The sequence below is a fragment of the Carassius auratus genome, unplaced genomic scaffold (genome assembly GCF_003368295.1).
Source record: "Carassius auratus strain Wakin unplaced genomic scaffold, ASM336829v1 scaf_tig00020493, whole genome shotgun sequence".
NCBI lineage: Eukaryota > Metazoa > Chordata > Actinopteri > Cypriniformes > Cyprinidae > Carassius > Carassius auratus.
The window spans coordinates 763,876-788,497 of NW_020525031.1; the positions used below are offsets into that span (position 1 = coordinate 763,876).

At 37.6% G+C, this 24,622-nt stretch overlaps 2 protein-coding genes and 1 non-coding gene across 8 annotated transcripts; all 3 read left to right on the forward strand.

The window, feature by feature from the left end:
• The first annotated feature begins 2,784 nt into the window (after nt 1-2,784).
• Nucleotides 2,785-12,453, forward strand: LOC113076466 (5'-nucleotidase domain-containing protein 2-like). The gene is made up of 14 exons (XM_026249151.1): nt 2,785-3,295; nt 3,604-3,788; nt 4,993-5,067; nt 5,170-5,225; nt 5,315-5,408; nt 6,542-6,670; nt 7,533-7,593; nt 8,118-8,220; nt 8,466-8,567; nt 9,177-9,258; nt 9,898-9,984; nt 10,189-10,329; nt 11,148-11,212; nt 11,301-12,453. The coding sequence occupies exons 1-14, from the start codon at nt 2,926-2,928 to the stop codon at nt 11,560-11,562; spliced, it is 1,812 nt and encodes a 603-aa protein (XP_026104936.1). The 5' UTR covers nt 2,785-2,925; the 3' UTR covers nt 11,563-12,453.
• Nucleotides 12,454-12,751: 298 nt separating this feature from the next.
• On the forward strand, nt 12,752-12,823 carry trnah-gug (transfer RNA histidin (anticodon GUG)). Its single transcript has one exon. It is a non-coding gene; the product is annotated as a tRNA-His (tRNA).
• A 346-nt stretch (nt 12,824-13,169) lies between these two features.
• Nucleotides 13,170-24,520, forward strand: LOC113076464 (TBC1 domain family member 25-like). Of its 6 annotated transcripts, XR_003281186.1 has the most exons (9): nt 13,170-13,555; nt 15,121-15,230; nt 15,394-15,548; nt 15,867-15,991; nt 16,270-16,458; nt 20,195-20,470; nt 20,556-23,031; nt 23,373-23,435; nt 24,122-24,520. XR_003281186.1 is itself a non-coding variant. In XM_026249149.1 (8 exons), exons 4-8 carry the CDS (start codon nt 15,524-15,526, stop codon nt 22,254-22,256), a joined length of 2,316 nt encoding a protein of 771 aa, XP_026104934.1. In that variant the 5' UTR covers nt 13,172-13,555; nt 14,858-14,988; nt 15,121-15,230; nt 15,394-15,523; the 3' UTR covers nt 22,257-23,577. The 6 variants fall into 6 exon arrangements, 4 of the variants coding, with proteins under 4 accessions (XP_026104932.1, XP_026104934.1, XP_026104935.1 ...); XR_003281185.1 differs by having other exon boundaries at nt 23,373-24,520; XM_026249149.1 differs by lacking the exon at nt 24,122-24,520 and adding an exon at nt 14,858-14,988 and having other exon boundaries at nt 13,172-13,555; nt 20,556-23,577.
• Nucleotides 24,521-24,622: the final 102 nt, after the last annotated feature.

Below are 24,622 nucleotides of genomic sequence, written 5' to 3' on the forward strand. Positions count from 1 at the left end.
TTTAATACTTGGTAGGGGCTCTTTTTGCTTTAATTACTGCCTCAATTCGGTGTGGCATGGAGGTGATCAGTTTGTGGCACTGCTGAGCTGGTATGGAAGCCCAGGTTTGCTGGCCAGTCAAGCACACCAACACCATGGTCATTTAACCAACTTTTGGTGCTATTGGCAGTGTGGGCAGGTACCAAATCCTGCTGGAAAATTAAATCAGCATCTTCAAAAAGCTGGTCAGCAGAAGGAAGCATGAAGTGCTCCAAACTTTCTAAAAGAAACGGGTGCAGTGACTTTGGTTTTCAAAAAAACACAATGGATAAACACCAGGCAGATGACATTGCACCACAAATCATCACAGACTGTGGAAACTTAACACTGGACTTCAACCGACTTGGGCTATGAGCTTCTCCACCCTTCCTCCAGACTCTAGGACCTTGGTTTCTAAATGAAATACAAAACTTGCTCTCATCTGAAAACAGAAATTTGGACCACTGGGCAACAGTCCAGTTCTACTTCTCCTTAGCCCAGATTAGATGCCACAGGAGAGGCTTAACAAGAGGAATACGACAGCTGTAGCCAAATTCCTTGACACGTGTGTGTGGTAGCTCTTGATGCCTTGACCCCAGCCTCAGTCTATTCCTTGTGAATTTCACTCAAATTCTTCGATTTCGATTGACAATCCTCAGGCTGCAGTTTTCTCGTTCTCTCGGGTTCTGCATCTTTTTCTTCCCACACATTTTTTCCTTCTACTCAACTTTCTTTTAACATGCTTGGATACAGCACTCTGTGAATAGTCAGCTTCTTTGTCAAATGTTTTGTCTTCTTTGTAATGTTTGCGGCTTACCCTCTTTGTAAAGGGTGTCAGTGATTGTCTTCTGGACAACTGTCAGATCAACAGTCTTCCCCATGATTGTGTAGCCTAATGAACCAAACTGAGAAATCATTTTGAAGGCTGGCTCAGGAATACTTTGCGGGTGTTTTGAGTTGATTAGCTGATTGGCATGTTGAGATTTTCTAGCAGGATTTGGTACCTGCCCTCAGTGCCAAAAGCACCAAAAGTTGGTTAAATGACCATGGTGTTGGTGTGCTTGACTAGCCAGCAATCTCATCAGACCTGATCCCCATAGAGAATCTAAGGGCTATTGTCAAGAGGAAAATGAGAAACGAGACCAAAAAATGCAGATGAGCTGAAGGCCACTGTCAAAGAAACCTGGGCTTCTTAACCTATGTTCTTCTTTCTGTTTATGTTCACCATATTCTCCAATGCAATGATTGATATTGTCTGCTCACAGTTATCAGTAATCAGCAATATTATTAAGTGCTGTATTCGTCAAACATTCCTTCCCCTCATTGGAGAAAAATCACGTTCAACACAAAGGCATGTGATGCTGTAATCCAAGAGGTGAAAGTAGTAGACAAGGTAAAAAAAAAAAAGTTTTTTTAAATTTTTTTTAGTATAGTGTTTTGTATAATATAATAAAAACAACGATGCCTATACTAAAGTATACGTTTGGTTAGAATATATTTTATTAGGCTATAAATGTGGCTATGTTACAGCTACCCCTTAAAGGTCTTGTCTTTTTTCTCCATTTTAATCTGTCCAATCCTATTCTCACAGTTGAAAATGTTTTTTAATTACCTCCCGCTTTGTTGTAGTTTGCTGATTTTTGTCAAATAAGCTTCTGTTTTTGCTTTTTAAATAAAAAAAGTGTGTTTGATATGTTGCAGATTCATTCACTGGTAATAAATATTTGATTATAAATAATACTGATGATGTTAATTGTTTTTGAAACTGTGGGGTTGCTTGTTTCGCGAGAGTTTCCAAAACTGCATTGTTTTATGCATTTTCTATCCTGAATGTAAAAACTAAAAATCAAGGCGAGCAACGAAGTGGTGCAATTTTCTCGTGTTTCTGTTTTAAATATTAAATAAATAAAAAAATGTAAGTGAGATTCAATATAATATATTTTGCAGCGAAATATGATTACTGACCGGTTTCTACAGTTTCATGAGGTATTTCCTGGGACATATTGACAAAACATGCTTCTGTTGCCTCTGCCCACGGCCTGTTCAACACATATTCAAATGAATGGTGTGTGGATGTCAATACATGCAGCTGTAAACAAACGGTTACTTCAGACATGCTTGGCTCTTAGCTGATTAGCCTAGTAAATCCTTTCAGACAAACTTGTGAATGTGTGTAAAACGTGACTTTGCTCTTGTTACTGCACCTAAAATCAACTCGCTGAAAAAAATGTGTGCATTCCGGAAGGGCCTCATATATAAAAATCTATTTTGCCTATCAGTTAGGATAAGATAGTAACATAAATCGAACATATGCTCAAAAGCGGAAAACTAATTACATCAGCCTTTGTGTTACTGCACTGAACCGCAGTCATAACGCGTCCCTTTTGTTCCAGCGCATTTGGAGAGCACTCGTGAAGTCTCTGATGAAACGACAAGCGTAGAACAACACCATAAAAAACGTTTCAAAAAATGTTTTTTAAGTAGAACCAGCTGATTCTATGGTCACATCTTGTACATACATGCCTATGTCTCTAGGAACAAAATGTATTGTAAGCATATTCAGTCACGTAGGACATGTAGGCAGTTGCCAGGTCGTCTGACCAATCACAAAGCATGAAATATTGCAAAATTTCAACAAGGAAACGTATTGGTGGGACTAGCATGTAAACACGTTTTTCTCTTGAACCAAACCCCTATATAAGCAACGCAGCAGAATCTTCGTCTCATTGGTTTAGCCAACTGTCAATCATTACAAGTCTGGTACATGATTGGTTAATATAACAGCCTGCACTCGACCAACGACGCCCTGAGCTAAGCTGTATCAGTCACCACAGAAGCGATCCTTACTGAACACGCGGAGCAAGTACGAATGAAAGAAGTAAACAACTTTGTTAGTATAGTTCAGACATGGCTTGCAAAAAATTAGGCAGTTTAAGTAACGCAATATGGAAAAGAAGCTCTAGTTGCACCGTTTCGATGTGCGCAGGATTTAATATTCCTGCTTTAGCTTGTGGAAGCTTCGCCTCGGCTGGTGCAACAATGAACGGACAGAACTGCTGCAAAGATAGGCACAACTGTGGGCCGACGAAAATTCCACCAGCTAACCATAACCCTGTTGCAGCAGCAGTCACTTCACACAGACATCAGTTCGTTGGCAAAAATAGAGGCGAAGAATCTCTTACCAAATCTGGCAGGGCTTTCTCATCCACGGCCCCGCAGATCAACAACAAAACGTACTTGTGGGCGAGATACAATGAGATGAAACGGCTCGTGCACGGTATGTTGATTTAATTTCAGTTCACAGATGTGATGTTTGGTAATCTCTGGACTCTTGGCAAAATGTATTTGTCCACTTTTCCTCCGTTCCTAAGAGGCGCTGGCCTCTGGACATTTTGTAAACAACAACTACCAACTGCCAGTCACGTGTCCAGTGCATGATCGTCATTTCATGTTCACCACTATTTCATGTGTAATAGACATGTTTTTTCTTAATTGCCTTATTTATGCACAGAGTAAAAAGTATTTAAAACATAGACTTTTATGTATGTAATAATAAAATGTAAATCTCCCTTTGCCGCCTCACAGATTTGATTCCTCCTGGGGTGTGCAATCTTTTGAACCCTTCCACCATCTATGCCAACAATGAGGTGAATCTGGAAGAGGTGGACATCTACGGCTTTGACTATGATTACACGCTCGCGCTCTATTCCAGCGCGCTGGACGAGATGATATACAACAAGGCGCGAGAGTTTCTCGTTCAGCACTACAAGGTCCGGGAAAAACATCCATCCAATGTCATATAAACCTGTTGATTTCCATACTTCATTGCTATTAAACCAAATAATAATAAATACGAAGCGTCATTATGAGGTAAAACCATAAAACAAACACTTACGGTCCAATCACACGCGCTTGTTGCTAAAAAGAGGAGGGGCATTAAAATGGAAAAAAATATAACGTGAATGTTAGCGCAGCGTTGTTAGAATGCTGCAAAAAACAAACGAAACAGCTCTTTTATGTTTAAAAATGCAAGACGTGGGGTAGTGGAAAAAACTGCAAAATCTAATGCCGCATCCATAATGAAGGACTTACGCACTATGTACTCAACCACGTAATATTATGAATTATATAAGGTTATTTTGTCATTCATAATCGGAGACTGATAGCCCCTCCCCTTTCGAGTGAATGACGTGTTCAACGTTACACTTTTTTTTTTTTTTTTTTTTACAGTTATTTAAGTCCATCATCCGGGTATTTTAAAGTGCACTTTTTCTTTTGGAATTTTCAGTACGGAAAAAAAATTATACTACAAAACGTAACAGAATAGTAGATAAATACGTGTTTTGGGATTTTTTTTTTAAGTCAAACTACTTTTAATTTTAGCACCACGTTTTTAGAGCACCATGTAAGACGTGAAGGTAATGGTCAGACCGGTCTGTCTGGACCATGTTTACGTAGAAAAATAATGAAAAGCAGTGGAGTGGAATACAAAACGCATTCTGTGTGAATGGCCCCTTAGAAAGTTTAAAAAGCCATATACAGAATAATTTTTTTGCATTTAACATGGGAGACACAAAGCACTGGGATATAGGAAACCTTGTTTTGTTTTCTCTTTTTAAAAGTTATTTGAATTGAAGTAGCACATTTTTAGAGCTCTGTTTTATGTTGAGGCGTTGCAAAAGACGCGAACGCAAAAGTCAAAACCTGTCCATCTAACTCCTATAAGCATAGAAAAATCAATGTAAAAGCAATGCAGTGGAACACACATTTTTGTGTGTGTGTGTGAACCGCCCCTAATCCAACAAAAGCATCCAGGGCTTTTTGCTCAAGCGCTAAAGTTATGTATAGTTCTGTTTTGCTTGCTTAATTGTTCTAATGATGGTTACCTGTCTGAGCTGTCATGTGGTGACAAGGGGTGGGGGGGGTGAAAGGTTGGCATGTTTGAGATGACTTAACTTTTGTCTCTTTCAATAGTATCCTGAGGAAATCAGTAAATACGACTACATTCCCAACTTTGCGACTCGGGGACTTCATTACGACATCCAAAAGGTGCATTTAATCCTCTGTGCTTGAGTTTTTGCATCGTTGTTTAATTGCAGCTGTGCAATAAAATTAATGTAACTGTCTATTTATTATTATTCAATGCCATAGGGACTACTGATGAAAATCGACGCCTTCCATTATATTCAGTTGGGCACTGTTTATAGGTAAATTGATCCTCATTTGATCAATTTGGTAAATGAGTTTGTGGAGAACTGTTTATGTAACTCACAGGCTTTGTTTCTTGTGTTCACAGGGGTCTGAAGCCTGTCCCTGATGATGAGGTCATGGAACTTTATGGAGGTTCAAATCATGTTCCCCTCCACCAAGTCAGTGGATTTTACGGCAAGGTGATTGTTCCATATTGTATTTTCATTTAATCAAATTTCAATTTTACACTCCAGAGAGCAGATGTTTATATGGCATTATTCGCATGCTCACATTTTTGTACCTCATTACTAAGAGGTCAGTGAGGCTAAAGTGGTGCCACCCTGTCAGGAGCTCAGATCTGATTTTATGTGTCCAGCCACCATGAGTAAGTGGCTGTACACTGTAGATCTACAAGAAAAACATTATTCCTTTCTGTATCAGATGGTTATCTTCTCTGAAGGATTTCCATGGTCATGGGAAACAGATATATCAGGCATTTATAAAACTGTGTTTTGCAGACTTGGAAAAATCATGAGGAATTGTTCTGCAAAATGTTTAATTAGCTAAATGTTACTCTTTGATGCAGTAAAACTTGTTTGCCTAGTATTCTCTGACTTAGAGAGTCTCTGACTTTTTTGAGTCAATTCAAACTTGTTTGAAGTGGTTTGCAAATCTGTATGAATGATTAATTGGAGTAGTGGTTCTGATGAGGTCATAGACAGCGGTGGAAAGCATAGATTTAAAAAAATAAAATATGTATTTAGCAGACGCTTTGGATAAAAGCGACTTACAGTGCATTCAGGCTATCAATTTTTACCTATCATGTGGATAATAATATGATAATAATAAAACTTTGTTGGAATTTTTTTTCCTGTTGAATTGTATAGCCAACGATGTTTATGTTAAAGCTGTGCAGTTCATGTTAATAATACTTATTATAATAATTCCCAATACATTTTTTAATACACTAATAGTACTCCATTTAAGTATTGCCATTTAATGTCCAATTTAAAACCAATTGAGAACCACTGCTTTGAATAAGTTATTTTATTTTATTTTTTTTTATCTCAAATGATGTGGCCATGCACATTCATGGCTCAGGAAATTCTTGTTAAATACTTGTTAACTGTTTTTTTGTATGTGTGAGGTTTTCCACTAAAATGGTCATTAAAATATATGACCTGCAATTTCCTCACAATAGACCAACAGTATTTCCAGCTTCTCTTAGAAAAGGCATGTAATTTACATATAAAGATGAATGAAGCTTTGCCTATTTATTACTGTTGTACAATACATATGACTTATGCATTTTATTATTTATTATTTGTTCCAGGGTCCCAAAATGAAGCAGTTTATGGATGTGTTCTCCATCCCCGAAATGACTCTCTTGGCAGCTGCGAACGATTACTTCATCTCAAATGACATCGAGTACGACCCAGAGCATCTCTACAAAGATGTCTCGGTAAGTGTGAAGGCAATATGCCCACTGAATCCTGATCAAACCACTTGTCTTCTTGACGGTTAAGAGCATTTGCACAATAAAGCCAGGCTGTGGGAATAGTTTACAAACTGCTTTTGTAATTTAAATCTGTGAGAGCTGTTTCTTGTTTGTTGTTGTGTAAACTCTTTGGTCAAGCTGAGTGGATTCACCCTGTGGTTAAGTGCAGCTGACTGATTTGTTTCCATTCAGCGTAGATCACGGTGGTCCTGAATTGAGTTACAGAGCGACTTTGTTTTTTCATGCTGTTTTGTGTCAGTGTACTTGCAGAATGTGGTCTTGCTTTCACTTCTGCTTTTAAGCCTCACTCTCCACTCCTCCTTACTCGTGCCTTTGCTGACTAGTAGAAAATAAAAATCTTAGCTGAGCAATAAATGGCTGAAACCCAAAATATTTCAGACCTCCAAAGTGCGTCAACAAGAATCAGATGAATTCTTTTGCAGTGTGTGGGTTTGCCTCATTAACACATTCAGTTTCAGCTTGTCAGGAAATAGAACGTCAGCTGCCTTTGTTTATCTTTCATGCGCAGCTTTTCTGTCGTCTGACTTTTGTCCGAGTTGCTAGAACAGATTGTACTGTACTTGCAGCGTGGCGTGCGTGTGAGTACGTAGGATGTCATAGTGAACCGGAAACCTGACAGCGGCTCAAAATAAGTTTGTGAAAGATCCGTTTTAAAATAATTTTTACGAAGAAGGGGGGAAAAGGATATAATAATAGAAAGTTTGCCTTAAGCATTGGTGCACAAAAATGGCTGTTAGTGTTTGTTAAACTTTTATAGCTTGAGAAATATGAGCACTGAATTGATGGGTGAAATCTGTCTTTTCAGGATGCAATTGGAATGGTGCACATCAAAGGTTACATGTACAAATGGATCATGCAAGATCTTGGTGAGTATGAACCAATATTTACTTTGCGCATAACCAAAATATGTGGCCCAAAAATGGCTTAAAAACTGAATTTCTTTAGCAAAGTGAAGATCATATTACTGAAACCTGAAGCTAATGACAACCAGACTTTAAGTTGACTCCCCAGATATGACTGTGCAGTGCGTGTATGTGCTGTGTATTTAGGTGGAGAGCTGTCTTTTGTTTTCAGAGCAGACTGTTGCATAATCGGACCTCTCTGGAGAATGAGATTTGCAGTGTGTGGTTTTGTTGGGCTAGCCCAATCTAATCTTTGGTTTTAATGTTTGTTGTATCCCTGCGGACAAGCAGGGAACCTGCAAATCCTTATCACAGATTTTCCATTTCAGTATAAACACTGTTAATGCAAACAGGAAAACAGATTTGGTCAGATTCTATTTTACATTCATCATAGTCTGAAAAAATGACTGATTCGGTTTTTGTCTGTATAGAATATAATTGGTTTTTAAAGACTAAAAGACCTTTTTCCTTCCTTATTCTGTCCTCAGAGAAATACATTCTCAGAGGAGACGAGACATATGCTGTGTTGCACCGGCTGGCCAGTCAAGGAAAGAAGCTTTTCCTAATTACCAACAGCCCCTTCAGCTTTGTGTGAGTTTCTTTTCTGTTGTATCATATTCAGCAGATTAATTCATAAGTGTAACTCCAAATTTCTCTCTACAATTTTGACAAATAAATAAATGATGAATAATAATAAATAAAAACACCTAATTGTTTTTTGTCTCAAATAATTTTCTCATATAGACATAAAATTAAACATTAGCTTATATATTTATATTTATTATTTTTACACTGTTATTGTTAAGTATTTGTGGGGTTTTTCTGTATTTTTGCAGTGATAAAGGCATGAAGTACATGGTTGGAAAGGAGTGGAGGGACTTCTTTGACGTTGTCATTGTTCAAGCTGACAAACCTCATTTTTTTAATGACTGCATAAAGTAAGTCTGCTTTATTGTGAATGGAAAATATACCATTTACAGTCAGTTGAGATTTCTTCACTAAAATGTTTTATTGTGCACTTTAGAAGAGGTGATTGATTATATATAATACCATTCAAACATTTTCTTTTTAAGGCTGCATTTATTTGATTTGAAAAAAAAAAAATACAGTACAGCTTTAATATTTTAAAATGATTATTCTTTGTTATATTTTTAAATTACATTTATTTCCGTGATTCAAAGCAGAGTTTTCAGCAGCATTTACTCCAGGCTTCAGTGTCACCTTATTTTTCAGAAATCATTCTGATATGCTTATTTTGTACTCAAGAAGCATTTCATATTGTTATCAAACTCTGATTAATATTTTTGTTGAAAAGGCAGTAAACATTTTTTTTCAGTATTCTTAAAAAAAATGAATTTGTTTGAAATATAAATATTTTATGGCATTATAAATTTCTTTGCCACTTTTGATCAGTTTAACATCCTTGCTGGAAAAAAGTAAAAAAATAAAAAAAGGCCTGACCCTGAACTAATGGATAATAAACCTTAACTCTGAATAACCCTTTTCCATAGTTTTAAAGAATCTCAATTTTGTTCTTAATTTTCCAGACCATTTAGGCGTTTGGACAGCAATGGAGACTTGCAGTGGGACAGAATCAAGAGTTTGGATAAGGGACAGATCTATAAACAGGTAACACAGATTTGTTTTGTACGCCATCATAACAGTTTATTGCTCATAATCATTTTACCAGAATACAGGCAGATTAGAAGCTTTTAGTTGCTATTACATTTTTACCTGACTGGATTAAGTCAGTGATTACAAATACATCTGGTGAATGTTTTTCTGAATTACTGGGACATTTGGCCTACTTAGAAGTCTTCAACTTGTGAAAAACTTGTAATTTTAAAGTCTTAAAAAAAAAAGCTAAACTTTTAACATTTTCCTGTCCCTGTGAGAATACACCCAAACCTTTCCAGCTCAGCATTGAATCTCTGTTAATTGTAGAATGATTTATCCACTTAATTTGGCTCTTTCATTTGAAAAAAGTACAAGAGGTGGCCATGTCAACTTCAGTCTGAATGGAAAATCAATTGAACACAGTTTGGCAGTGTCAGGCATGTACAAACAGCCTGGCTACATACCCGCCCTCAGGCAAGATGAAGTTAAAGCAGGATGTGAATTGGGAAAGACTTTTGAGGAAGTTCCCTGGCAGGAAACTATTCCTGCCATACAAAACCAATGTTGACTCGTTGCTTCCCAAAACCAAATGAGTACTGGGGGAAAAAACTAGTGTGCTCAAAATCTTGAAATCAATTTGTTTTATTTCAGGGAAACCTTGTGGATTTTCTGAAGCTTACAGGATGGAGCGGATCCAAGGTGTTCTATTTTGGAGATCATCTTTACAGTGACTTGGCAGTGAGTGATTGACACACTTCTGTTTTGTTCACATTTGTTGCGCTTGCGTCTCTTCCTTTTGTTTTTACTTCTTCAGAAACTGGAAGTAAATCTCACTCTATCGTTTTCTTGATCACCGGTTTCCAGAGTCAAACATTGACCATGATTGTTAAAAGGTACTTGAAGTGGACTATAGTCTAAACATCCTGTGTCCTGGCATTTTAGGACCTGATGTTGCGTCATGGGTGGAGGACAGGAGCGATCGTGCCTGAACTTGAGGTGGAGACAAAGGTGGTGAACACAGAGCAGTACGCTCAAGGTCTCACGTGGTTGCAGGCGCTCACCGGCCTGCTGGAGCGCATGCAGGTACTCCACCAACATGCTTCCTGTTTACAATACAAAAATATTAATCCTAATAAATGTCTACTTTTTAAATTTCACATTTAAAGAAAAAAAAAACATTTTAATAGATCCAAATTTCCTTGTTTTCTTTTTTTACTTAATTTATCTCTGTAAGTGAGATTCTAGAGGGCAAAATAAACACATCTGCATTACATGCTTCTACAGTAAATGCATGGTAGTGACCTGATAGGTTTGGCAGAGGTCCATTCGCTTTAAATTGATCTGAATGGATTGTTCTGAATGTTCGTTTCCAAAGTTAGGGTCTCTGTGTAAGAAAGGCTTGGTGTGATCGGTTTTTCTGTTTATATAATCCAGAATGCATTCAACCCCATGTTCTGTCTTTAATTTTATGCTTTACTATTCTCATTTGCTGCTTAGGAAACATTTCTTATTAGTAACGTTTAAAACAAAGTTGTGCTGCTTTTTATTTTTGTGAAAACATGATGAGTTTTTTTTTTTCAGGATTTTTTTTAATAAATGGAAAACGCAGAAGAATATTAGAAATAGAAATCACAGTAAAAGTGTTTTTGATCAATTTAATGCACCCTTGCTGAATGAAAGTATTAGTTTCTTACAACAACAACAAAAAAAAAAATCTCATTGACTAAAACTTTTGAACGATAGTGTTTATATCATTATACTGTATATATATGTTTATGGCTACAGTAAAGTCTGTCATGTCTTTTATGTCATCTTAAGGTAATCTTCCATATTTTCCCCTGTTGATTTGAAGAAAAAAACCTTTCTTTAGACAACTGACATATTTACATCTTGGTTTTCAGATGTATCGGGATCCAGAGTCCAAGAAGGTTCTGCAGGAGTGGTTGAAAGAGAGAGAGGAGCTACGGTGAGTGAAGCAAGACAAAAAGACGAGAAAAAAAAACTCACTCAAGAACTAAAGCCATTGTGATGCATCTTCCAATTTTCTTTTACAGGGCAGTGACCAAGAACCTCTTCAACCCTCACTTTGGTAGCATATTCCGTACCTGCCACAACCCCACCTACTTTTCCCGCCGCCTGTGCCGTTTCTCAGACCTCTACATGGCCTCTATCAGCTGCCTGCTGAACTACGACCTCTCATACACCTTTTACCCTCGCCGAACGCCCCTGCAGCACGAAGCCCCCCTCTGGATGGACCAGCTCTGCACTGGCTGCATGAAGACGCCCTTCTTAGAGGAGATGGCCCACATTCGTTAAAACTGCCAAAGGTATAATGTGTAAATATGAACTGAAAAGTAAAATGAGGTGTGGTGTGTGTATGCCATTGGAGACGTGGTACTTTTTGCGTGAACACCTAATATAACGGGGCCACCTGCTGGATGTTATGTTACAATGCATCTCAATGTTCTTGAGTTCATTGAAAGAAAAGGCTTGCTGATGAACTTACGGACAGGACACTATGTTCTTATCTCTTAACTTTTTTTTACATTTAATGCTCTTGCATTACATCTTACTAAACGTAGTTAGATGTAAAGTGGTTTACAGTTCTCTTTTTTTTTTTTTTTTTTTTTTTTTTTTGTAAACCTGTATGTCATGAGTTTTGTAGTTGCAAAAGGGTGATGTTTGTATTAACATTAATCACTTGTGGTAGCCAGACATTTTTTTTTAACTCTGGTAGCCCAAAGTATTGAGCCGCTGTCCAAAACTGCACAATTATGAGTTACAAATACAGTAGGTCTGATTACATGTATGATTAGGTCAAATAGCTTCATAGATTTGGAGTTGTAATGTTACTTACCTTCCCTACACTACAGTAACAATGTAGCCTAGCCTCAACATTTACACATGCACAAATAAGTCTCAACAGCTTTTTATTACTAGAGAAATGATTTTTTTTATGACATCTGTAATTACATACATGGAGGCTCCTGGAGGGCCAAACCAAATGCTGTTGTTATTTTTGACCTTGCAGGTCCTCACTGTTTGTGGCTTTAGACTAAGCTTCTGTACAAACAGAGCATTGTTTGCTCACAGTTAAATCTGTGAATAGCTATGCTGCTAAATTCAGTTTTCCAGCAACAAGAAAAATCTCATCTTTTGTATGTACCTGCTGTACAATTTATAAAATCAAATAAAGGCTTTGCATTATGTTGTGTTGGTCCTTATACATTTAAGTGATGAAACATAACCCACAAATTCTAAATCTTGAAAGTTGATTACCAATTTAATCAATCAAAAACATAGTAAAACAGCAATATTGCCACAATAACAGTTTTCTGTGTATATGCAGGCTTATTTACTTATGAGATTGGAAATATTAATGCACAAATTAATCAACGAGCTGCCGAGTAGCATATACTCGTACATACTGCTATACAAACTGACACATTTTCAGTTTGATTACATGGTCTAAATCCGCCCCTTGCAGGCAGCTGCCAAGTAGCGCGCCGTGATCGTATAGTGGTTAGTACTCTGCGTTGTGGCCGCAGCAACCCCGGTTCGAATCCGGGTCACGGCATTCGCAAATGGTGAGGCGTGTGTTTTTATTTGCTATGTTTGATAAAATACATACTACTGCTTCATGGTGTATTTCATACATAGACCTTTGTGTAGTTATATTTGTTTTCAAAAATGCTTCGGAATATTTAATTAATTATTATATAGCTTTATACTATATGTCATCGTTGAATGTAATACTAATTTTAAAATATGCCTATAAATATGACCTAAATGACTGCATCTGTCTGACCATAAATCATCGTAGGGTTTTTTTTTTGTTGCACATGGATCACACATTCCCTGATGAATCCAATGATGTAATGCAAGTGTGGCGTCATATCCTGTTGTTTAAAACTGGCCGATGTCTTGTAGCAAACGTAATGCCCTCTTACTTACGTCATGTGTGATATTAGACGAATAATATAGACGAAACACTGATTCCCTGAGTCAATCATACGCAAACCGTCATTAAAATACGTTTTAAGACGCGAATGCCTTTTTCTGTCTTACACCGGGACTTTTATTATGACGTGTCAGCAGGATATTGGTTGTTTTTCGGTCTCTTATTACCGGAGTTTTCATTGAACCTGCGAGCAGTAAGAGAGGGGCAAACGGGTTCCCGCATCCATTGTTATTTTACTTTCATTTTTTTACCGGATGACCACAACGCATCTCTGAACGGGACGCCCAACGCGGACTACCCACCATGTCTTCCGAGGAGGAGAGGGGGGTAGTTCGTGTTCAGGTCAAGGTGAGAAATTGTGGGGACCGAGCGGCAGGTAACGTTACAAACCCCAATCACACACACACACACACAGAGAGAGAGAGAGACACAGCAGACCAGGAGACAGTGTCTGGTGTCCGTGTCCGTGACGTGGAGCTGCTCTTCATGTGCATTGCTTGATTCGCTGGCATCTTTGTTGTTTACAAATCGTGATCGTATTAATCATTCGTTTAAAGGGCATACGTGCATTCTTTGAAGTTGTGTAATAATTGTACTGCTTTAATACTTATGTGACATACTTTTTGTAGAAATATAATTATTTGTTGTTAAAATGAATATATGTTTTAGATGATTTTGTTGTAGTTTTTCGACATATATACGTTGATCATATACAAATTGGTCGTTATCATTCTGTACTGCTATAACCATAGTAATACTGTATGTATATTTATTTGTGAAGCCACGTCGTAAAGAAAAAACTCTCATGTACCGCTGACCTGATAGTGAGTCATGTCTGCTCTCAAGTGTCACATGATCATCAACCTGCCATGAACTCCCTAGCTTGTTTTTCAGTCGTTTCTCAGATGTTCAGACTGCTTTAATGAATACGAACAGCAGTGTATCTGCTTTTTGAAAACCATGTAAGTATAATTTCAGATCCAGGCCTAATAGATCCGCCATGAATGATAAATCATAAATGGCACTTAACATGTTTGCCCATTTTCTCTTCGGACAAAACGTTGGGTCTCTTAATTTTAGTTTAATTACAGTGAACTTTTGATTAATCAGTAAACTACACTGCCATGAGACTAATTTTTATGTCAACTCGGTTACACAGCTTGTAAATAAATATATATATATATTTTTTATAATTTTCAGGAAAATGACCAACAAAATGCTATTATATATATATATATATATATATATATATATATATGAAATGTAAATTATGGTTATGCCAGCATTTTCAAGATGTTCTGTGTCTGACTGTGTGAATGCTTGAAAATAATTTACTATATTAATAAATGCTATGATAGTAAATAAGAAATACTGAAATAACAATTGAACCACATTTTGGCAAGGGAGAAAAAAGCTGGAGCTGCACCTACACATGAGTATGTGAAATATTTCTAAACATTTTGATACTTTTTAAATTACTCCTTGAATAAGTTTTATATCTTGTTTTTTTTTCCCAGCACCCAAGCATCAGTAACAAATGATACCAAAATCACAAGGTTTTGAACAATAAATACATTTCAGTCCAGTGTGAACCTTGACAGATGTGTGCTCTGCTTGGGACAGATGACCTTGTAGTGCTGTGTTTTGCAGGTGTTTTAGCATGTGTTGGTAAAGTTCAAAGTAATCTTTACAGCCAGAGTCTGTTTCCCATGCTTGGTTGCAACATCAACAGAGACTCAACAGGCAGTAAATCCACCTGAATAAATGTGTCACCTGATTAGGTAATTTGCATTTCAGAGGATGGAGTGATTAGCCTTTCAGAATAATTGACCAAGTAGGGTTATGTAAAATAGGCATTTTTCCACTTGTCTTTGTTTTCTAAAACTTTTTAAATCAAATCTGTCTGTTTGCAGAAGTGTGAAGGGGTGTTACCGCCGGAGTTTCGCTCCTTTGCTGTTGATCCTCAAATAACCTCACTGGAGGTGTTGCAGCATATCTTGATACGAGCATTTGAGCTGAATGGGTGAGTGAGAAATTGTGGAATATATTTGTACTGTGCTAATTGTCATTTACATCTGTTGTAAAAAACAGTTGTAACCCTATTTTTATGATTGTTTAATAGCAATGACAGGGAAATGAACTGCAGCAAATAAAGATGCAGTATTTATTTCCTTGGTTCTCTGTAGAAAACGCAACTTTGGGATAAGTTACCTGTCCCGTGACCAAGGAGGTGTGGAGGTCTACGTGTCTCTGCTGTCTGACTGGGATTTAGATGCAGCATTTGTCAGTGCTGCAAAGCCCTTTCTCCAACTCAAGATGGACATCAGACCATCAGAGGACAGTGAGTGAACTCCATATCCTTCTGTTTGCCGGGTATTAAATCTATGTCAAAATCAGTGGATCCTTATAACATTATTTACTTTTAAACTGCCTAATTTGAATTTTTTTGGGGGTAGTTGTCGTTTAGTTCAAATGGTTGTGTATTTTCCTGGGAATATGTACATTTTTCCAGTGTGTTTGTTGTTTTGTAGAGTCTACATTGCATCTTTATTGGGTAGAATAATTATTTTACAAACATTATGCATTTACATGTTAATAACTAATCCAGTCTTGAATACTTTTTTAATGCTTTCATGTTTACCCCCATGTACTTCCTAAGGTCCTGTTTTGGAGGACTGGGACATAATCAGTCCTAAGGATGTGATTGGCTCAGACCAGCTGCAGGGAGAGAAGAGGTCGTTGGCATCTGCCGCACTTCCTTTCACACAGTCGCTGCTCTCCCAGGTTACTTATGTTCTTCACCTTGTTAGCCAGCTGTTTTACCAGCCAGTGTCTGCTGCAGTCAGTCAGGTTCACAGTCTACTGCCTTTATACTATAATTAATGGCATTTAGCCTTAAACAATTGAAGTCATTATATATTTTAGGAGTCCTTGAAGGCGATATTGGAATATATGAATGATTCTTTCTGCCTCTATTCCACCTAATACCATAAATTTAGTTAGAAATCCATATAAATAGTACACATTCTTGAGTTTACTTTGTATGTTGCTCATCAATTCAGGTGGGTCGCACTCTATCGCGTGTGCAGCAGGCCTTGAGTTGGTCCTATGGGGAGGAGGTGAAACCATTCAAGCCTCCCTTAAATGATGCTGAGTTCCACAGTTACCTGAACAGCCAAGGTCAACTGACCCGACCAGAGGACCTTAGACTTCGTATATACCATGGTGGGGTTGAGCCATCCTTACGCAAGGTAACCAGACTGATTTGACAGTTTTTAACTAATCTGCCGTTAGAGGGTAGTATATTACTTTCTATATCTAATTTGCTAATCTCTGAATACAAAATATTATAGTTTATTTTATTTATTTATATATATATATATATATATATATATATATATATATATATATATATATATATATATATATATATATATATATATATTAGGGCTGTCAAATAATTAAAATTTTTAATCAAATTAATCAGAATTTTCAGTGGATTAATCATGATTCATCACTATTTGCCACTACACCTGAATCCTAACCATTTTTTTTCTGAAATGCATACCAAAAGATAAATAACAGGACACAGATACATAATTTTCATGTATTGTTTCATCATGTGGTTCTTTTTTTTCTGAATTTCAAAAGTTTAACATTTACTTAGATCAAATTTACCTGAGCACTATATCAAACCATGCCATTTAACTACAGATAGTGTAAGAGTTTCAGGTGAACCAGTGGTTAAATATAGCCACATATCTATGAAATTATGGATAGAGAAACTCGAAAGAATGAACTCAGAAACAAAAACATGCGCCACAATCACATAAGCAGCACTCTGGGCACTCTTGTTTTTGGGAGGTGTTCATTTGCTGTGCCACAATACTTTAGGATCGATATTTTCACGTTCTGAAGGCTTCAAGTGCCAGTAAAACCAAGTAAAAATGCATATGCTTTTCCAAACAGCTGTAATTTTCGCTGCATTGCATGTAGGCGTTCTGCGCATGCGCAGTGTGAAACACAGTGATCCTCAAATCTGGCTCGCGAGATCCACTTTCCTGCGAAGTTTAGCTCTAACCCTAATCAAACACGCATGAGTTTGCTAATAGTGATGGGAAGTTCGATTCTTTTCCGCGAACCGGTTCTTTCGGACGGTTCGATTCAATAAACCGGTTGAAAAAACCGGTTCATCGGTTCTTTCACGCTCGACGTAATGACGTCATTGGCGATGACGTAATGGCGTCACGTCTATCAAACATTCAAATATATAAAGTCAGTAATCATAACTTTAGTCAGTTAAAACCTCATAATCATGAAAAGTTTACATTTGAGTTTTGCAACAACACCTAAATACAGTAACAGCAATAATGTGCATATGAGGATTTAAGTCTTGAAGATATAAAGTAAATAAATTAGGTGTCATCAGTGCAGAAACCATGATCCACTTACTAAACATAATCCATTGCGATGTATTTGTTATTAAATTAACTTACGTTTCGCCAGATTGCCCTTCATCCAAGCCCTCGAAATACCCGCGCTCATAACATTACTAGTACAGAATGAGAATCAATCACCAAAAGAATCCCTTCGGTTCAGAGACATGCTGTGAGTCAGTTGGCTTCACGCTGAATCGCGCATGCGCAGTATCATCAGTTCATCGGTTCTCAATTCGGACGCGTCCGACAGAAACGATTCTCGGTTGAGTGTACTGATGATCCGAAAACCGATGCAACCGGTTCTTGACTCGAGAACGAGAATCGCTCTAACCGGCACGTGCTGCAGTTCAGTGTCATCAGCTGCTCTACTCGTGTTCATGTTCTGTTTACTACAAACTCAATTTGTGAATGTCATCATTAACTATAAATACAGTACAGATATCTCATAAATCATCCCTTATTCCTATTAAACATAAGAGTCTTTAGTCTTAATTATTGTCCAACTTCCCTGAAAACCCATTTGGCCTATACATTATATACAATATACAGATTGGAAACATTAATCTAAAAAAAATAATTTAAAAAAAAATCAAAATAAAATATAGTTACTTTATCACACTTTCCGATGTTTAACAAAATACTTACAAAATTACACGCATGCGCAGTATCATCAGTTCATCGGTTCTCAATTCGGACGCGTCCGACAGAAACGATTCTCGGTTGAGTGTACTGGTGATCCGAAAACCGAAGCAACCGGTTCTTGACTCGAGAACGAGAATCAGCTAATCGGTTCTCTAATCGGACGCGTCCGACAGAAACGATTCTCGGTTGAGTGTACTGGTGATCCGAACACCGAAGCAACCGGTTCTTGACTCGAGAACGAGAACTGCTCCAGCAGTGGGCGTGTTTGTTCATTATCTGGCTCGGCTCGGTGTTCATCTTCAGTTCGGTCTTCACAGCATTTCATTCAGTGTACTGTTTGAGTAAATGGATTACCCCGGGATATTGGTTTATTCTGACTCAGAGGGAGTGTCAGTCACGTTAAAAAAGTTAACAGCTTAAGTAATTTGTGGATTTATGCTTATTGGAGACGTGAACCGTTTCAAACGATTCAGTTCGATTTGGTGAACTGGTTCAACCGGTTCACTAAGAAGAACCGGTTAAATTGAACGATTCGTTCACGAATCGGCCATCACTATTTGCTAATCAGTGTCTTTAGGATCATTAGTAAATCACAGGCAGGTGTGCTTAATTGGAGTCTGCGCTAAACTCTGCAGGAAACTCGCGAGCCAGATTTGAGGATCACTGCTATAACAGGAAAAAGAAGCTCCAGCGTATCAACTACCAAAGTCATCTCTGTTTTTCGAGCTTGGCATGAATGTATTTGAGAGTAACTGGGATAAAACCTTAAGCTTCTTCTGTGTTTTCGTCGCGGCGCTCGCCGCTGTTTTTTACTATCTTGAGAATTCAGAGATCGACGAGACTTTCCTAACCTGAGTAATTTGTCACACTGCGCATGCGTGAAATGCGTTAAAAAATTTGACGTAATTAACGACAAACAACTAATTAACGCCGTTAACGCGCTATTTTTGACAGCCCTAATATATATATATATATATATATATATATATATATATATATATATATATATATATATATATATAATATTTATGTGTGTGTGTATATATATATATATATATATATATATATATATTAGTGCCGTCAAATGATTAATCGCATCCAAAATCAACTTTTTTTCACATAATATATCTGTGTATAATTATGATGTAAATAAATAAAAATACAAACAAATGCATGTATATATTTAAGAAAAACGTTATGTTTATATGTTGAACATATTTATAGAAAATATATAAATATATTCACAAACATATTAATAAATATATACATGTAAATATTCTGGAAATATTTACTGTATCTACGTGTATTTAGTATTTAATATATATATATATATATATATATATATATATATATATATATACACACACACAGTACACATACATATATTATGTAAACAATTTTTTTATTTTGGATGCGATTAATTGTGATTAATTGTTTGACAGCACTAAAATATAATCTGAAAGCTGAATAATTAAGTTTTCCATTGATTTATTGTTTATTACATCTGACAATATTTGGCCGAAATACAAAAATTTGAAATATTATATATATATATATATATATATATATATATATATATATATATATATATATATATATATATATATATATATATATATATATATATATATATATATTTTTTTTTTTTTTTTTTTCAGTGTATATTTATTGCTTAAAATATACCCCAGCAACTTAAGAATGTTAGTGTGATCCAGGGTCACACACACACACACAGATATATTTATTTATATATTTTTATTATTATTTTTTTAAATAAATCTAAATTAGAAATGTATATTTTAAATCTATTACATATATTAACATATTTAAAAATGCTTTCTAAAGAATATGATGTGGCAAGCAATCCTATTTTTACCTTAATGTTTCCTTTGTATTTTTTTGACAGGTTGTTTGGCGATACCTCCTTAATGTGTACCCAGATGGTCTCACAGGACAAGAGAGAATGGACTACATGAAGAGGAAAACAAGAGAGTACGACCAGCTCAAGAGCGAATGGACAGAACGGGTCAGCACAGAGGACCTGGAGTTCATCAGGGGAAACGTTCTGAAAGATGTTCTTCGAACAGACAGAGCACATCCTTACTATGCAGGATCAGAGGACAGCCCACATCTAACCGCCTTGACAGACATTCTCACCACCTTTGCTATTACACACCCACAGGTAAACACACAGTAGTCCCATTTGATAACACTAAGATATGCCTGTACCTCTGTGGGAAATAAACTGTCCTTGTTTGCTTTTACAGGTGTCTTATTGCCAAGGCATGAGCGACATTGCCTCGCCAATTCTAGCTGTCATGGACAACGAAGCTCATGCCTTTATCTGCTTCTGTGGCATTATGAAACGTCTTGAGGGCAACTTTCGCCCTGACGGACAACTTATGTCCATTAAGTTCCAGCATCTGAAGTTGCTACTGCAGTATTCAGACCCTGAGTTTTATGCCTACCTAGTCTCAAAAGGTGCAGACGATCTGTTTTTCTGTTACCGCTGGCTGCTTTTGGAGCTGAAGCGTGAATTCGCTTTTGATGATGCTCTGAGAATGCTTGAGGTCACCTGGAGCTCCTTGCCACCTGATCCACCTGAGACAGAGGTGGAGCTTCAGGGGCTACCACATGAGCCAGATCAGTCCAGTGGCTCACAGAATGTCCATCAGAATGTGGACATGGAGGAGATGGAAGAGAAGCAGAAGGAAAGGCAGAGGAGACGTCACATGCTAAGACCATCCCGAGAGGAGGCAGATGGGGGACGTAGCCTCATCGTAGAGGAGGAGGAGAAGAGGCCTCGGAAGGAAGGTGAAGGAGAGTTCGGTGTAGATGACATGGTCAAGAATGATGTCACAGCTCCAGTGCCCTCCTTTGAGAAACAGGCAAGTTTTGGGGAATTCAAGTACTATAGTGGCCGAAGTGAGGACAGCTTTGATATCAATGAAAACGATTGCTCTGATCCTACATTATCTCCAGTACAGTTTCAGTCTGCACACTCCACGTTGCCATTCTCTGTCCGCCAGTCCACAGAGGAAAGTGAGGATGACCCTGGAGAGCAGGAACCTCTCATCGGTAATCTTACGCCTTCTTCTCCAGGACAAAGAGACTCTCCCAATGGTCAAGCTGCTTCCCCAGCATCATCTCTTCCTTCCGGCCTACCAAATTGGAAGAGTAGCTCTAATCATTCACCGGAAGCATCTAATTCTCCATCTAGCTGGAGAACGGCATCTCCCGATGACCTTTCAAAATGCACAACCTCTTCCTCTAGTGGGGACAAAGCGGTGTCTCCTGATAAACCTCCTGGGGGGTTCACGTCCTCACAAACTGAGGCTCAGTCCCCATCAGTGGTCCCAGGGAAATCTTTCCTGGCGTCTCCATCGCAGAGTTACAATCGTTCGCGTCTCTCTTCTCCGGTTTTATCCTTCGGCAAATCCCCATCTCTGCCCAAAGCGTTTTACAGCAATCTTCCCTCACCATGCAGGCCCACCGCCTCTGTCATAACCTCTCCAAACACAAACAAACCAGAAGGAGGAGGAATGAAACCCTGCTCGCTTCCTCCTCCTCAAGAGTTTGGGAAAGGGAATCCCTTCATGCTTTTCCTTTGCCTGTCTATCCTGCTGGAACATCGTGACCACATTGTCAAAAACAGCCTGGATTACAATGAGCTGGCCATGCACTTTGACCGCCTGGTCCGTCGCCACAACCTTGGGCGTATTCTGCACCGAGCTAAAGCCCTCTTTGCAGACTACCTGCAGAGTGAGGTATGGGACTCGGAGGAAGGGGATGAAGTCAGCTTGGACTCCCCAACCACAGCAGCAACATCCCCCCAGACACCCACCACTAGACCTCCTTTCCTCAATGTACAGCCCTCTCAGGGTACCTTATCGAATTCAACATATAATCTAGCCAATACCATTCCCTCTCCAACAACTCCTGTTGCCCTCTCTCCATCTGATTCCTGATCCTGTGCAGTAGTAGATTATCTCGAGAAACCAGCTGTTGACCACAGTTGCAGTCACAGCACAACTTTGTGCTTTACACATGCTTAATGAGACTTGTGTTGTTTTATATCAACAACCAAAGCTTAGTGACTTTCTCATCTCATGATTTTCTCCCTGTCCATCAAGTCAAGTCCCTTTTATTGTACTGTATCTTTTTTATTGCACTTTATTGATTGTCCTTTGAAAGGGCAGGCCAGTTTGAGTCTCATTTCACTTTGTAAATAACACTTTTGAAAGGCACATTACGGACATATAAAACATGTTATAGTAATCTAACTTACCTAAAACAAAGCAACAAGATTATACTGTTATTTATGCAAAATGTGTGCAATCTTTATTTCGGTAAAAAGGATGTCATTTGTTGTAGGGAAGTGAACATTTACTCAAGTAAAGATTTTGAGATGCTCCCTGAAATTTATTATGAATTTGTTTGACATTGCCAGCAGCAAAGGTGTATTTGTTATTCCAGATATTTGTTATTTATGCTTTTTAAGAGCCTTAAGCCTTGACATTTGGTAATATGAAACATCTGGCCTGAGATGGTGCTGATGTTTTATCCAGTATCCCGTCAATGTGAAACCTTCTGTTGTAGAATAGGTACACTCAGCCCCAATCTTGAATCGATCTCTGAACTACCAGTAGAAATCCTCTGCTTTTTGACCTTTCAGCTGTAACTCGTGCAGTGGATGATTTGGTAAAGCAGCACTCCTACTAAGATGAACAAGGAGAATGGCTGGTAATTTGGTTTCACTTATCCTTGCCTTTGTTGGAGAAGTGCCTCGTTTCACTGAATTAGGCATTTTTCTCTCTCTTGCTTATAAGTTTAATTTTCATCATTTCAGCCTTCATTCTTTCACCAAAGGCTTGTCTGTTCATTCATTACCACTTTATCATCTTTATCATCCAGATGTAACAATGAAGTATCACTGCTGTTAAAAAAAAAAATATATATATATATACATGTATACACACACATCTCAGAGTATTACACAAGTGTTTAATGCCTTTAGCAGACTGCATTTAGTTGGAGACTCATTCTTTGTCTTAATAGCAAGTGTTCTTTTCTCTTTTTCTAAGTGCTAAAATGATAGACCTCTGCACATGGACTAAAAGGTGATTTTCCTGAAAAGTGTAACAGTGGTGAGTCCAGTTTGTCAGCGTTGTCTATACATGTATGTTTGTTTCTCTAATTTTAGTTTGGTTCTGTATGATAGTATTTTACACAAACCTATGGAGAGACTTGCAATACTCCTATTTATAAAATAAATTCACAGAATATTAATTGATTATAGTGATCTTTCTTTGCACACACAAAGATTTTAATGCAATTCCTGCTGGAAATGCTTCTTAATCAGTTTTTTTGGAACATGGTAGCTGGTTTCCAGCTGGTCTAAGATGGTAGAGCGTCTCGGAGCAGCAACAGACTCCCAACTGGCTGGTCGAGCTGGTTTTTAAGAGTTTGAAATATAGTCACTCGGATAAGTGATGATTACCAAGAGAAAGCTTTTGCTTTCCTGACTAATTGACATAAGTGGATATGGATATGCGTCTTGATGTGGTAGTCATAAGATACCTGCTTAGGCATTACATTTTAGTTTTTATTTATTTATTATGGTGTTATTATGTTGCTTCTTGTAACATCATTGGCCTTGGATAGTCTTGGAAGCATTATTGTTTGTATCAAAAAATTTTCGCTGTTGCCACCAGCGCCATGTCATGGAGAAGCTGTGTGTTTCCTTGTGAATGCGAAACTACTTTGTTTGGTCTACCCAAAGAGGACACAACTAGAATCCAGTGGTTAAGCTGTAATTATAACACTGTTCCAGAACAATTCAACCCAAATATTAAGATGAGCGCAGCCGTTTTATGGAATACTACTTCCTGATCCTGGGAGAGAAGACTACAATGTCGGCTGTTCTGACTCACAGCCTGTAAGTACATTGAAATATTTAAGGATTTAAGACTGATGATTCAAACGCGAGTTTTAAAGTAGTGTACAGTAGCTCTTGTTGTTTGTCTTTTCTCCCATCATAAGTGGCCTGTGAAGTGAACATCCCGGGATATTCAGCCTTGATTCCAGTTCGAAGCGTTGCAGAAGTATGTGTTCCATTCAAATGTATATCTGTAACATAAACATATGATGTACTTATTAATTGGGCTAATTTCCATTTCTTATGTGTAATTTAAATTGTGGCACAATAAACCAACTACAGTCATCTTAAAAAATATATATATTTCCCTTTGCCTGTTTGTTTCACAATATGAGGAACACGTGCAGTTTGTTAGTTATCTCCATTCATGTTACAAAACACTTTAACTCTCTATTA

Coding starts and splice junctions, on each gene's coding strand:
- LOC113076466 (XM_026249151.1), top strand. CDS start 2,926: ATGGCTTGCAAAAAATTAGGCAGTTTAAGTAACGCAATATGGAAAAGA. Junction 5,409..6,541: donor TCAGTGGATTTTACGGCAAG/GTGATTGTTCCA, acceptor TATTTGTTCCAG/GGTCCCAAAATGAAGCAGTT. Junction 6,671..7,532: donor ATCTCTACAAAGATGTCTCG/GTAAGTGTGAAG, acceptor CTGTCTTTTCAG/GATGCAATTGGAATGGTGCA.
- LOC113076464 (XM_026249147.1), top strand. CDS start 13,511: ATGTCTTCCGAGGAGGAGAGGGGGGTAGTTCGTGTTCAGGTCAAG. Junction 15,992..16,269: donor CACAGTCGCTGCTCTCCCAG/GTTACTTATGTT, acceptor TCATCAATTCAG/GTGGGTCGCACTCTATCGCG. Junction 20,471..20,555: donor TTGCTATTACACACCCACAG/GTAAACACACAG, acceptor TTGCTTTTACAG/GTGTCTTATTGCCAAGGCAT.